This window comes from Achroia grisella, unplaced genomic scaffold (assembly GCF_030625045.1).
Source record: "Achroia grisella isolate CSIRO2021 unplaced genomic scaffold, CSIRO_AGI_Agris_v1 utg900, whole genome shotgun sequence".
Classification (NCBI taxonomy): domain Eukaryota; kingdom Metazoa; phylum Arthropoda; class Insecta; order Lepidoptera; family Pyralidae; genus Achroia; species Achroia grisella.
This window is the reverse complement of record NW_026713059.1, coordinates 461,430-474,145: the sequence shown is the minus strand read 5'-3', so window position 1 is coordinate 474,145 and position 12,716 is coordinate 461,430. Positions and strand designations below refer to the sequence as shown.

Below are 12,716 nucleotides of genomic sequence, written 5' to 3'. Positions count from 1 at the left end.
ATTCTTTATTTAGATAACATAAGTTTTAAAATTCTGTGCCGTTGTTGAAGCCTTCTTTTGAGCATAAAAATTAAACCAAGCGCCTGCTCGCATCATATCCAGCAAAATATAAGCCAGTTATTTCACTTGCTAGCACATTAACAATGAATTAAATTTCTGACTATCTCATCTAGAATCACGATGCAAATAATTAACTTGCATGATTTTATAAAAGTAAAGTAATTGTATGAACCAAGACTCTAGCTGTTAGCCGGGTATTAGTACGAACAATTTATGGCAAATAAAGATATATCTTACCTCTTTTGATATTTCGACTAGGTTTCCATATAATTGTTTATGTTAAGATCCGGTTAACAATACAAATATTATATATTAAAAACACGATAGTTTAAAAATAACATACTTTATGACGTTACATATGTACACAATTTTGTATTCTAAAGACACTCTGCACTCATATTCGTACTGATACTCAGTACTTTTTATAATAAGCTTGGACAATTCATACAGCGCCATCTAGTTTCAAACTAAGCAGAACTTGTGTTATGGATACTAGACAACAGGTAGATATACTTAGACACATTTTTATATGCATTGGAAATATTCAGACCGATACAAACAATCATACTTAAGAATATAAATGTTTGCATCGTGTGAGAAATCGAACCTGCGACCATCGGTACTGCCGTCGGTGCTAAACCGCGACCACCGACGACGTCATTTTACTCATTATCTTTGTTCTTTATTGAAACTTAATATTATAACAATTAAAGTATTCCAAAGCAACCAATTAAAGTATTTTTTCCACCCAAAACCACTTTGTGGAATCACATTCAATGGTATTTCCGAACAGATACGATATTGAAACCTTCAAGAAAAGAGCTTATTATTTCTTAAATGGCCTGTAATGTACTTGCAATTGCCTTATATTGTTGCGGAGGTGCTCATTGGTAGCGGTAATCACTTACCTACACGTGAAGCTCATTTGTCCCCTACACTACATAAAGATCTACTTACAATAGTTTATGACAATAATATTTAATTAGTATCAAAAATTGTAATAGTATCGCAGATAAAGGCTTTGATGTCAAAACAGTTTCCTCTCCTTTAACAATAATATCTACAAACAAAACAATTAAATAGCTTAACTTTAGATATCGTCTAAATACCAGATGGATGAGCAATAAACCGGCGATTTATTTGGTTTATCTCTAGATTTATGTAGGTATTATTCTCAAATGCTACTGATTTTGTAAATTCCAACCCAAAACTTTAACTTCTCAGAATACTGTTAACGGATGGACAAATGTACCTTTGAATATAATAGCTTTTATTTCGCAGTATCAATTGAATTGTAGCCTAATATTTGATGTTATGATATAAATACGAGAAATGTATTGTAATACACTCAGTTATTAGATCGATCCAATATTAAATTATTTTTCCCTACGATCCAGTTCAGTATATAGATTCAATTGAAAAGAACAGGCAAGGAACTCAATTGAATTTCTTTTTTTAATAAGTCCGTTTATTTATATAGTACACTTATATAGGTGTCTATGTCTAACATTGAATGAAAATCCTGTACATGATCAGTTATTGCCGTGCAGTATCATCATTAATATATTTCGTAGCTGGAGATAATTATTCAGACTTCGGACATTATTTCACATCGTCCTAAAGACCTCATTCACATACTCGCTAATAAATCACATACACACGTTTAGTATTCTATTGACTCCATTTTCCCACTAGGGCGATTATTAACAGGCAAGATATATTTATCTTGGAAAGGATGTCTTTCAATGGGAAATGAATGAGTTCCTTCTTAACCCTTGGCTGTTGTCTACCCGTACACTGGATAAACTTGCCCCTTATAGTTTCTTTGTTTGAAGCTGTTTAGATATTTCCTTTAATTAATATTCTATTTCAATAATAAATTAAAACTATGTCATGTGAATTAATGAAGAAATAACAATATTTATGCAAACTTTAGTCATTAACATCAGCGTTTGTTTTTTTATTTAGTTTTTATACATGGTTTATCTTTTTGCATTAATTTAAATATGATTATAGTTTTTAGTTTTTAGTTATGAATACCTATATAATCATATCGGTATATATAATTAAGTAGTGATGAACTGATTTATTATTTATATAGAGACTGCAGCATTGTGTTTAATAAGGGTATTTTAAGGTTTCTTTAGGGTCGGCAACGCGTACGATACCATTTGGTATTTCAGGCGTCCATAAGCTATGGTAACCGTTTACCATCACATGGGCCGTATGCTTGTTTGCCACCATCGTAGTATAAATAGTTTAAATATAGAAATTCTTTAAAAATTAACTGAAATTAATGAATAATTGATACTTAATGATTACAATCATTATTATATCTAAATTGGTAGCTACTATAATGAAAATCAGCACTTACTATTTGAGATTTCAGCATAATATTGTATTTTAGTTATCACTAAATAAAAATTTATAAACTCAATATTATCAAAGGAATGGCACATTTATATCACAAATTCACTTAGATTTATTTTTATAGATTAGCACTTATCGAACTATTTCTTTCACGAATTATATTACTATTTTCCTGCAATACACAATATTAATTCCCAGTGAAAATGACTGTCAGATAGCAGGTTCAAATCCTATTTTTATAATGTTGCCAATAAATCGAAATCTGTTATAGACTATTTTGTCATCGCATAATGAACTCGTCATTATCATTGAGGTAAAGTGTGGCTGATTATAATTATTAATAGACTTAGTTTAAAGTCGATTGTATGGGCACCTCTCTTATATCTAATGCAATGATCAAACAGCAAACCAAATCAACTTGCGTAAATTATTTTCAGTTAGGGGGGTGAGAGGTATGGCAGTAATATTATAGGGTCGGAGACATGTTCAACTTAGTCCTTCGGACTGGCAACTCATGAGGAATACCTTACCATCACATGTCGACATGATTTTCGTCATCCCTACATGCCTATAGGCGAAGATTGCCATTGAAGTGGGTCATCAGCATGTTTGCCATTCCGTTTAAGTAAAAAACAAGTGTGAAGTAGGTATTATGATGTCCTTGATTATTATTGCAGAGATCGCGGAGTTGACGCACAAATTTTCTTCAGTGACATTGTACAGGAACCAAACGGTGAGGTACGCGGCCAGAATGCATGCGATCATCGCTTGCCAGATGGAATTTCAACTCTACCCGATGGATATACAGTCCTGTCCTATTTATATAGAAAGTTGTGAGTACTTATATCATTAAATTTAATGTTATGCGGTAGTAATTTATCAAATGCTGACAAATTCACTATGCTTTTGACGTAAGCTGAAAGGAAATATGACTAGAATACATTTCTTCACAAATTAAATTATAAATCACATTAATGACAATAATAATATCTCAGGACATCTCACAAAGTGCCATTCAGTCCCTAGTGTGATGTAGGTAATAGTATATACTTTTTTTTTATAAGTACATACATAATGTACGAGTACATAGAAAATACCCAGACCGAGACAAACAATTATACTCATGATTACAAAAGTTTGTACCATGTGAGATTGAACCTGCGACCATTATAAGTAAGGCGGCGTGCTAAACCACAAGACCACAAAAGCCGTCGTTTCACAAAATTTCCGTCACTAGTAGTATCAATGAAATCATAATTAATCAATGGGGAAATAAGATTATGTAATACAGGATCTTATCATGTTTTATTTATTTTTATTGAGTTCCCCATATTTACAATTAACTTTAATTGTGCGTTTAAATAATGATCGCGTCAAATTCAAAACAGTATCTAACATTATTGAATATATTGTTAAAGTAACTAATTTTAGCATCACATAAACCTACATATACACGATTCACTTTAAACTTGAATTAATGTTTGTTTTAGTTTCCTACAGTAATCAGAAGGTAAGGTTCCGGTGGAGCGAGTCCGGAGTTACCATCAACCCTGAACTGAAACTGCTGCAGTACCACATCGGGCAGCCACTGCGCCTGGAGGAAACAAACGGATATATGATAGACAAGGATGGTATGTCTGAACGTAATACAAAATAATTATTAATATTTATTAATATTGATACAATAATATAGGTTATACATCAAAATAACATATAAACTACTATTAAAAAAAAATCTTATGTTCTACATAAGAACCTCATCTGCATCACACATACTTGACATTTATCATTATATTTCGCCCAATTTGCATATTTTATTTAATTATAGTTTATATGTTATTTTGATGTATAACCTATATTATTGTTATACTTCATCTAAATCCGTTCAGTAGTTGCTGCCTGAAACTTCCATATCCATCCTGGATGATGGATCCATCCATATATCCATACCTACAAACTTTGACATTTATAAAATTAGTAAAATTCCATATGGAATTATGAAACGATATTCCAATATGGAATTTTCAATTAATTTTATACAGATATAGTAAAAGTAATACTAGGAAATTGCGCAAAAAAATAACATAAGATTTATATTGTGTAATTTATCCAATTATATACATTCGAAGTTTATTCTGTCAATAAAAACCTTCACAGATCAACGTCAACAGTTTTTGATCAGATATATATTTAATTAATTTATTCTAGGAATTTGTATTATATTGACGGTTTGTTAATTCCATACAAAATAATATTTATATAAAGAAGACATAGAGGTATAATTATAAAAATATTATATTTTATTTAATAATAACAAACAATGAAATTATGAACTAAGTAAATTAATTAGTCTAAGAAAACAAAAGGAAACATTATATTATATCTATTCTTATTATAATATAATATATTATATTAATATAATATATATATAGCTCATTTACCATATTATTTACAGAAATTTTCTTCCAGAAAAAATTACGAATAAACCCCATTGTATTTGTTTCTATTACATATCATTATATGTAATAGAATGGTAAAATCTTTATTAAAATAAATTTAAATTTAGGCACCTTAAATCATACTTTTTTTTTTTATGTACCACTCATTCGGAAAGTTGTCTTATCACAAGAAGATATCGAGGCACGAAACGTAGTTTTTGAAAATCTATAGATTGAGAATGAAAAAAATCTTATCAAAAATATATTATATTTGAATAATATTATTATTGTATTCACAGATAAGAGAATATCATTCAATTATAAAAGTTGAATATCTTTTACTCATCATTATCTCCTTCTTCCTTATCCCATTCATTTGGAGTCGACGTGATATGTTTCTCTCTTCCGTTCATCCTTATTCGCAGTCAATCTAGTTATTCATTTCCTTTTCTACCATATCAATTTTCACACAGTCCATGTAAAAGATGCGATAAAAATGATGAAGATGGGATAAAAAGTATCTTATGTGACAATTCAGGTAATAAAACATGTAAATACATGTTTTATTACCTGAATTAAGCTTTGGGATAAAAAGTGTCTCATGTGACATGAGATACTTTTTATCCCAAAGCTTTTTTTTAATCCCAAAATTTAACAATATTCTTAATATTATCGAATTTCTGTCAAATGATAATCTTCGCTCAATATTAATAAAATAAACATTATTAACTATCTATTCCTCAGGTAACTACTCGAGATTAGTAGTATACTTCAGATTCGAGCGTCAGATTGGTCACCACCTAATTCAAACCTTCGCACCATCGTCCCTGGTCGTGATGCTGTCCTGGTTCAGCTTCTGGCTGGACCTAGATGCCATCCCTGGGAGAGTCACCTTACTAGTCACCTGCATGTTGACCCTGGTCACCATGTTCACAGGATTACGAGCTGATATACCACCAGTGGCATACGTTAAAGTGAGTTGTTAAGAAGGATATTATTACGACTGAAATCCTAGAATAATCAGAGACGTTGTCAACTATCTGAGAGTATTCAAAACCACTTGATAATGCTTCTGGTTACGCCAATCGGGCTAACAGTCATCATTATGTATTTATATTATTTTCGACGTTTTTTTTTTATTCACTGGACTTGCCTTTAAATAGAGACAGAGCCGAACTAATATATTATGCTTACAAAGTATCTTTTTCAGGAGGAAAAAGGATTGTTAGCGATAGGAACTAATTCATTTCTTAAAAACAGTATATGCAAAAGTGTCTCCTACCTCCTTCTCTCTGCCTGCATATACCGTTACTGTAGACGGGTGTACAATTCCATTAAATGAGATATATCTTTACTTAGGGGATTTATGTTATTTTGTTTAATTCCGCTATCATTAGCATTGATGCGATCACAAATATTTAATGCGAAAACTTACCCACTAATACTGGAAGCTTCGAAGCCAAAGCCAAGTCTTGATTGTTCGGGGTTCTCAACTGCAGGTTAACGACCTGTCAAAAGGCTTCCAAGTTATATTCGAACTATTTGTTACCTGATAATGTCTCGTCCAGAGCCGAAACATTTGTCGCAATATGGGTGTAGATTCCTACAGGAATTTGATCACTAGTAATGGAGGTCATAACGCTGCCAGTAGCAGTGGTCGGATTTCCGTACTGAATAATTCTGATAGCAGAATTAAACAAAATAATATAAATCTATTATGTAATGAAATGGATTTCCGAAAAAGAATACCTAATTCGATAAAATAAAAGAAAATATCGTTTTCAGGCACTGGACCTATGGATGGCAGGATGTATGATGTTCGTGTTTGCAGCTCTTGGAGAGTTCGTAGTAGTTAAAGTATTAGATAAGCAGTACCAGGTGAATAAAAGCAAGGCACAAGAAGCCCTGCCGAGAATTATTCCAGTGGTAAGAAAAAAGTGCATTATATTTAGGTTTAGTTTAGCTTTCCTATTATAGATAACCTAGAAATTACACAGATAATATTAGAGGTAAGGTAAGTGTTGACGTACCTTAGCAAAGGGGCCCCGTAAACTTATACCCGGGTCTCAAGTCCCGGGAACTGCTCGGAGTCCTTCCCTGCCATACGATGGACCCGATCAAACTGAATAGACCTACCGGTACTAAATAACTGGTTGCTATATTAAATTTTTTGATGCAACTATATGTATACTATATATTTGTCAAGCATCAACTTTGTCATATATGTAATTATAGTTGGAGGGATAGCAGTAGATTCGGTCTCTGCCGTAATGAATTTACTTATTGCCGCCGTATTAAATATACTTAGTGAAATATGAGCATGTGTAGTCTTACGTTCGCCGTGATAACGTCAATTAATAATAATGTCCCTGACTACTCCATGTGGAATTAAAGTCGTGAAGTAATATTTTATTTGAGACTGCCTTAGTGGTCTAGCGGTTTAGCACGCTGCCTTATGATTAGGGGGATTCGATTCTTCGCACAGTATAAACAATTGTATTAATGAGTATAAATGTATGTATCAGTCTGGGTATTTCCTATATAAATTATATATATTTTTACAAAAATTAAATGTTTCTGTAAAATATTTATCAGTTGAAAAAACATATTTTGAATTTGAATTTGTCTATTACTCAATATTATAAAATGGGTAATAGACAATGTCAAATTTACAGCGCCATCTAGTTTGTGAAATTCACAAGGTAAGCAGAGCGTTGATTAGCTTGTGATTAGATGGCGCTGTGTTAATTGTCAAAGTTAATTATGATTATTGTATACAGAGATTGAATGGGGAGAAAGGTTCATGCGGCACAGTAGCTGCATGGGAAGGTAGCGGAGTTCGATGCCGGAAAGTGGATATTACGTCACCAACGTCACCGGCGGCGGCCACGCCTGCTGTACATCCAGCGCCGTCAGCACCTCACAGCAACCCGCATTTAGTCGGTGTTGAGCGACGGCAGAGTATTTTACAGGTAAAAAGTAGAAGAAGAATGAATAAAGAATTTTAGATAAATTCAATCAATCATTGACAAACATTTCCATTTTAGTACAAATTTAAAAAAATGGAGATGGCTTTATACGTCGCAAAGATGAAGTGGCAATCAACTCAGCACAAAGCTATACATAAATCTGCATCACCAATATTCTGTTGACTATAATTGAAAAAACGGTCCTAGTATATTTCCAACTTGGATGCTAATAATTATATTTAAGACGGTCTCGGTGGTCTAACGGTTTAGCACACCGCTTTACTAGTTATGGTCGCGAGTTCGATTCCTCACACGGTACAAATATTGGTACCGTTTACGGCCCATACTGACAATGCCGTTCGATTGGCGTATAAGAGCCTACTTATCAATACTATAGAATTTCTTTACTACATACATATGAATATAAAAACACCAAAATATATTTTTTTTTAATTTTGACTGTCGGTTTGTTTATTCCGGTTAATCTCTGAAATGGCTGGACGTATTTTACGGGACTTTTATTGGCAGGGAGCTGATGTAATAAGGAGTAACTTAGGCTACTTTTATTTTAGAACAATAACGTTAAATTCCACGCGGACGAAATCGCAGGTACAGCTAGTAATAAATATTTCTTATTATATAAAACCTCATATACATTACGTATCGTGCAGCCTCTATGGTATATAAAAATCCATTATATATAATAATATGAGGTAATTTTACGTATACAAAAGACTAGTAAAAAATAATCAGCTCTAGAGATTTGGGAAATCAAAGAGATATAGCGCAGTTACGTAAGTTAATAGAATTTGTTATGGGCCAAGCCCGTAACATTACATTCCGCATATAAATGAAATCTTACATAGACTGTACGTAGTATGACTGTACGATGCGACTGCGATACTGACACCGTGACGGTATAATAAAAAAAACATAATTAAATACATCACAAAAATAACAGTGGAATCGTAATATATTACGATATAAATGCATTATGATGGTTATAATCATATATACAAAATTCTCGTGTAGCAATGTTAGTTACCATACTCCTCCCAAATGGTTTGACTAATTTTTATGAAATTTTATATGCATATTCAGTAGGTCTAGGAATCGGCTACTACCTATTTTTCAGTGATAAGAGATATCCTCCTAACATGTTTTTTTTATTTATGGACGTTTTTCTTTTATTTATTATATGGAATTTAAAATTATATATAACCTTAAATTTTCACCCTTCTACCATCAACCCCTATTTTTTAATAGCCATTTTAATTTAATTGAAAAAACAACGTTTGGGGGATCAACTAGTAATCTAAATTAATAAGATGAGATTAGAATATAAAAAATTCAATTTTCATACAATTTTCCACACATAAAAAAAATCTTTGTCAGCCTAAATTCCAGTTATATTTTAAAATGTTAATTATATGTATTATACTAGTATTATATTATATATATTTAATTAGTTAAATATATATAATATAATGCTAGTATCTTAAAACAATTCACACAACGCCATCTAGTTCCAAGCTAAACAGAGTCTTATGTATACTAGACAATGGATAGAACACGTAGATACATTTTTTTGTAAATATTTACATAATATACTTAAAAAGCGCCTAATCTGATATGTTTGTATCAGATCATCCAAATGTTTGAACCGTGTGAAAATGAACTCCGCGACCATCGAAAGTAAGGCGGTGTTCTAAACCATTAAACCACCGACGCCGTCAAATAATATAATTATAAAAAAACATGCTCCTGTAACTATCATCTGAACATACAAAGTATCATATTTATGAGTATAATATAACTATTAATATAGTAGTTTCTCATCGACAAATAATGGTCATGGACCTCGCCCTGTAAGAACATTATCCTTATTTTCATTCACCAAAATAGCCAGTCTAGACCCTCAGTCAATACCCTAACTAATACAATTTCCTTTAGTCCTTGGAAAGCCAATATCTTCTAAAATTGCTCGCCTTAAAACTCACCATTTGTCATCAGGACCGAACTCTTCAGAAAGCTTATTCATTAAATTAAAAAGGACATGAAAAATATATTTTTCATTCGAACGATTTAACCTCTGTTTTGAAACATCATGCTTAAATAGAGGACTTATAGTGTTATTAATCTAAATTAAAATAGAGCTTCTCCAACGAACTTTTAAATTAACATTATTTATTTATTCATATACATTGATAATAAACCCTGGACAATTTACATAACGCTATTAATCCCAGGTTAAACAAACTGCTTGTATTACATAAACTAACTATAATTTAACTAAACAACTAATTATAATACTAATATTTGATTAAATATTATTTAATATACATACATAATATACATAGAAAACTTACAAATATACATGTATATAAATGTTCGCATCTTGCGAGGAATTGAACCCGTGTCAATTGGAAGTAAAGCGGATGCTAGTTCACTGAGGTAGTCATCAGATATAATAATACATTTTATTTATTGTTGTCATTATATTTATACATACTTACGGCGACTACTACGCCGAGTGCTAAAGTTTCTACCATAATTAATTTAATATTAAGTGAGGCTATAGACAAATAATATTAATCTATTATAAATTTGACCATAGACTTTAACAATAAACAAAACAGTATATATGCGCATGTACGTGTCAAATATATGGTGGTGTGTGTATTTTTATTTTTTATTGTTTTAATATATTTCTAAGATTAATTTAAAAAAATATATTAGCTATCTGCACTCCTCTATATAAACTGTAAGTGTGTGAAATTTCATACTCCTCCGTTCGCAGAATTTTCTTAGAAACGAATACAAAGTTTTTACGTATAAATACATACGGAACAAACAGACCGACAGACAGACAGACAAAAATTAAAATAAATGTTATCTTGGTATCTGTACCGTATATATATAATAGAATAGAATAAGTCATACAAAACCATTTACTTCTAATTTAACAGCACTTTGTTATATGTACAGTATCATATATATATACTAGCAGTCCCGGCAAACGTTAAAAAATTTAGAGGTGAACTACCCCTAACATTTAGGGGGATGAAAAATAGATGTTGGCTGATTCTCAAACCTACTCAATACGCTCACAAAATTTCATGAGAATCGGTCAAGCCGTTTCGGAGGAGTATGGGAACGAAAACTGTGACACGAGAATTTTATATATAAGATATATATATATTCAATACGTAGAAATTGTAGTAATTTGCCCCTATGATAGTATTGTCGATTCCTTATTGGATTACAATACAAATACGATCCACTATTTTCCTGGTTGTTCACATGTTTTCACATTGTACCACGGGTTTTTTATTCGCGTTGATCTTTGTGAGCTCTCTATACATAAGATAAAGGATAGAAAAGAAATAAAAGAATAAAAATAATAAACCTCTTAGAGATTATTGGATTGGAAAAGATCGCTTTTAGAGATAAGATCCTTTTTGTTTTGTTTTCTTGATCTGTTTGTTGTAATTTTGTTACTGTATTATGTTTTGGAGGGAATAATAAAATATCGTTCTATCTAACTGTATGTAATTACAGTAAGTCACTCGATGTATAACGACGACCTCGGTGGTCTAGCGGTTTAGCACACCGCCTTCTATTAATCGCAGGTTCAATTCCTCGCAGCGGTCGAATATTTGTATTCATGAGTATGATTGTTTGTATTGCTTTGGGTGTTTTCTATATATTTTTTGTATTTATTTAAATAAAAAAAATAGATATAGTATATCTGCCAGTTGTCCAGTACCTATAACAAAATCTCTGCTTGTCTTGGGATTGGATGATTCGTTGTGTGAATTGTCCGAGAATATTATTGTTATTATCCTGAGGGTATGTCTCATATCCTGTAATTTCACTGCTTTTTCTTACCATGAAACCAAAATACAGCTTACAATGCAAGCTATCTGGCGACATGCTGCTTAGTTAGGCTACATACGCAGATGACTTTTTCTAGTCTTTCTCTAATTATTCGTATCCTTGGTAGTCTAGTGGTTTAGCATACCGCCTTACTTCCAATCGACGCGGGTTCAATTTCTCCGCATAACATAAAAAATTGTATTCATGAGTATGATTGTTTGTATTGGTCTAGCCGTTTTCTACATATTTAAATCCATTATGTAATACTTATAACACAAGCTTTGATTAACTTGGGACTAGATGGCGCTGTGTGCATTGTCTAAATTCTATCTATTGTTATTAGAAATAGAAATAGAAATAATCTTTATTCAAATAAACTCATTACAAGCACTTTTGAATAGTCATATTTTGATTCTACCACTCATTCGTAATGCCAGAAGAATGAGCAAGAAACTTGCGTGTCGCTCTTATTAATAGATGTTTTTTTATATAAATAATTACTGTAATTATATCAAGTGAGAGGCATGCGATAATTAACATAGAAATCGCTACGCACTCATTATTAGTGTAATTCATTATTATTATTTACTCATTATTATTATTATTACATTACATTATTTTATTCCAGGTAGCCTGGTTGGACGCCGACACTGGACAAGAGCGAGTGTTGTGGCGCGAGATAGACAAGTTATCTCGCGTGGTGTTTCCCGCTTTATTCCTCCTTTTCGTGACTATGTACTGGCCGGTGCTGTTGCTGAAGACGAAGACATCATCATAACAATTAGAGCATCCACGAGCCCGCCATCAGTTCAGTGAATGTACCATTTAAGTATAATCCTACATATTAGCTACCTTTACAACACATACTTTTTTTTTAATTTTCACATTTTTTTTTTAATTACACGCGATTAAGAGCACGGGAAGCCAGCGCGCGCAATCGTGATTACATGTAACTATTTTGTTTTGTTAACTCTTTCGCGCGTGTTTGCGTGTTTGATTC

At 32.0% G+C, this 12,716-nt stretch overlaps 1 protein-coding gene across 1 annotated transcript in view; it reads left to right on the top strand.

Annotated features, from left to right (window-relative positions):
- The window catches only part of LOC131853248 (glycine receptor subunit alpha-1), a 54,134-nt gene extending 41,640 nt beyond the window's left edge, over positions 1-12,494 (top strand). Inside the window, exons 5-10 of the mRNA XM_059204090.1 lie at positions 3,108-3,263; positions 3,921-4,061; positions 5,613-5,842; positions 6,654-6,820; positions 7,651-7,840; positions 12,345-12,494. Of these exons, the coding sequence (XP_059060073.1) occupies positions 3,108-3,263; positions 3,921-4,061; positions 5,613-5,842; positions 6,654-6,820; positions 7,651-7,840; positions 12,345-12,494 (1,034 nt within the window). The remainder of the gene's footprint in view (positions 1-3,107; positions 3,264-3,920; positions 4,062-5,612; positions 5,843-6,653; positions 6,821-7,650; positions 7,841-12,344) is intronic.
- Positions 12,495-12,716: the final 222 nt, after the last annotated feature.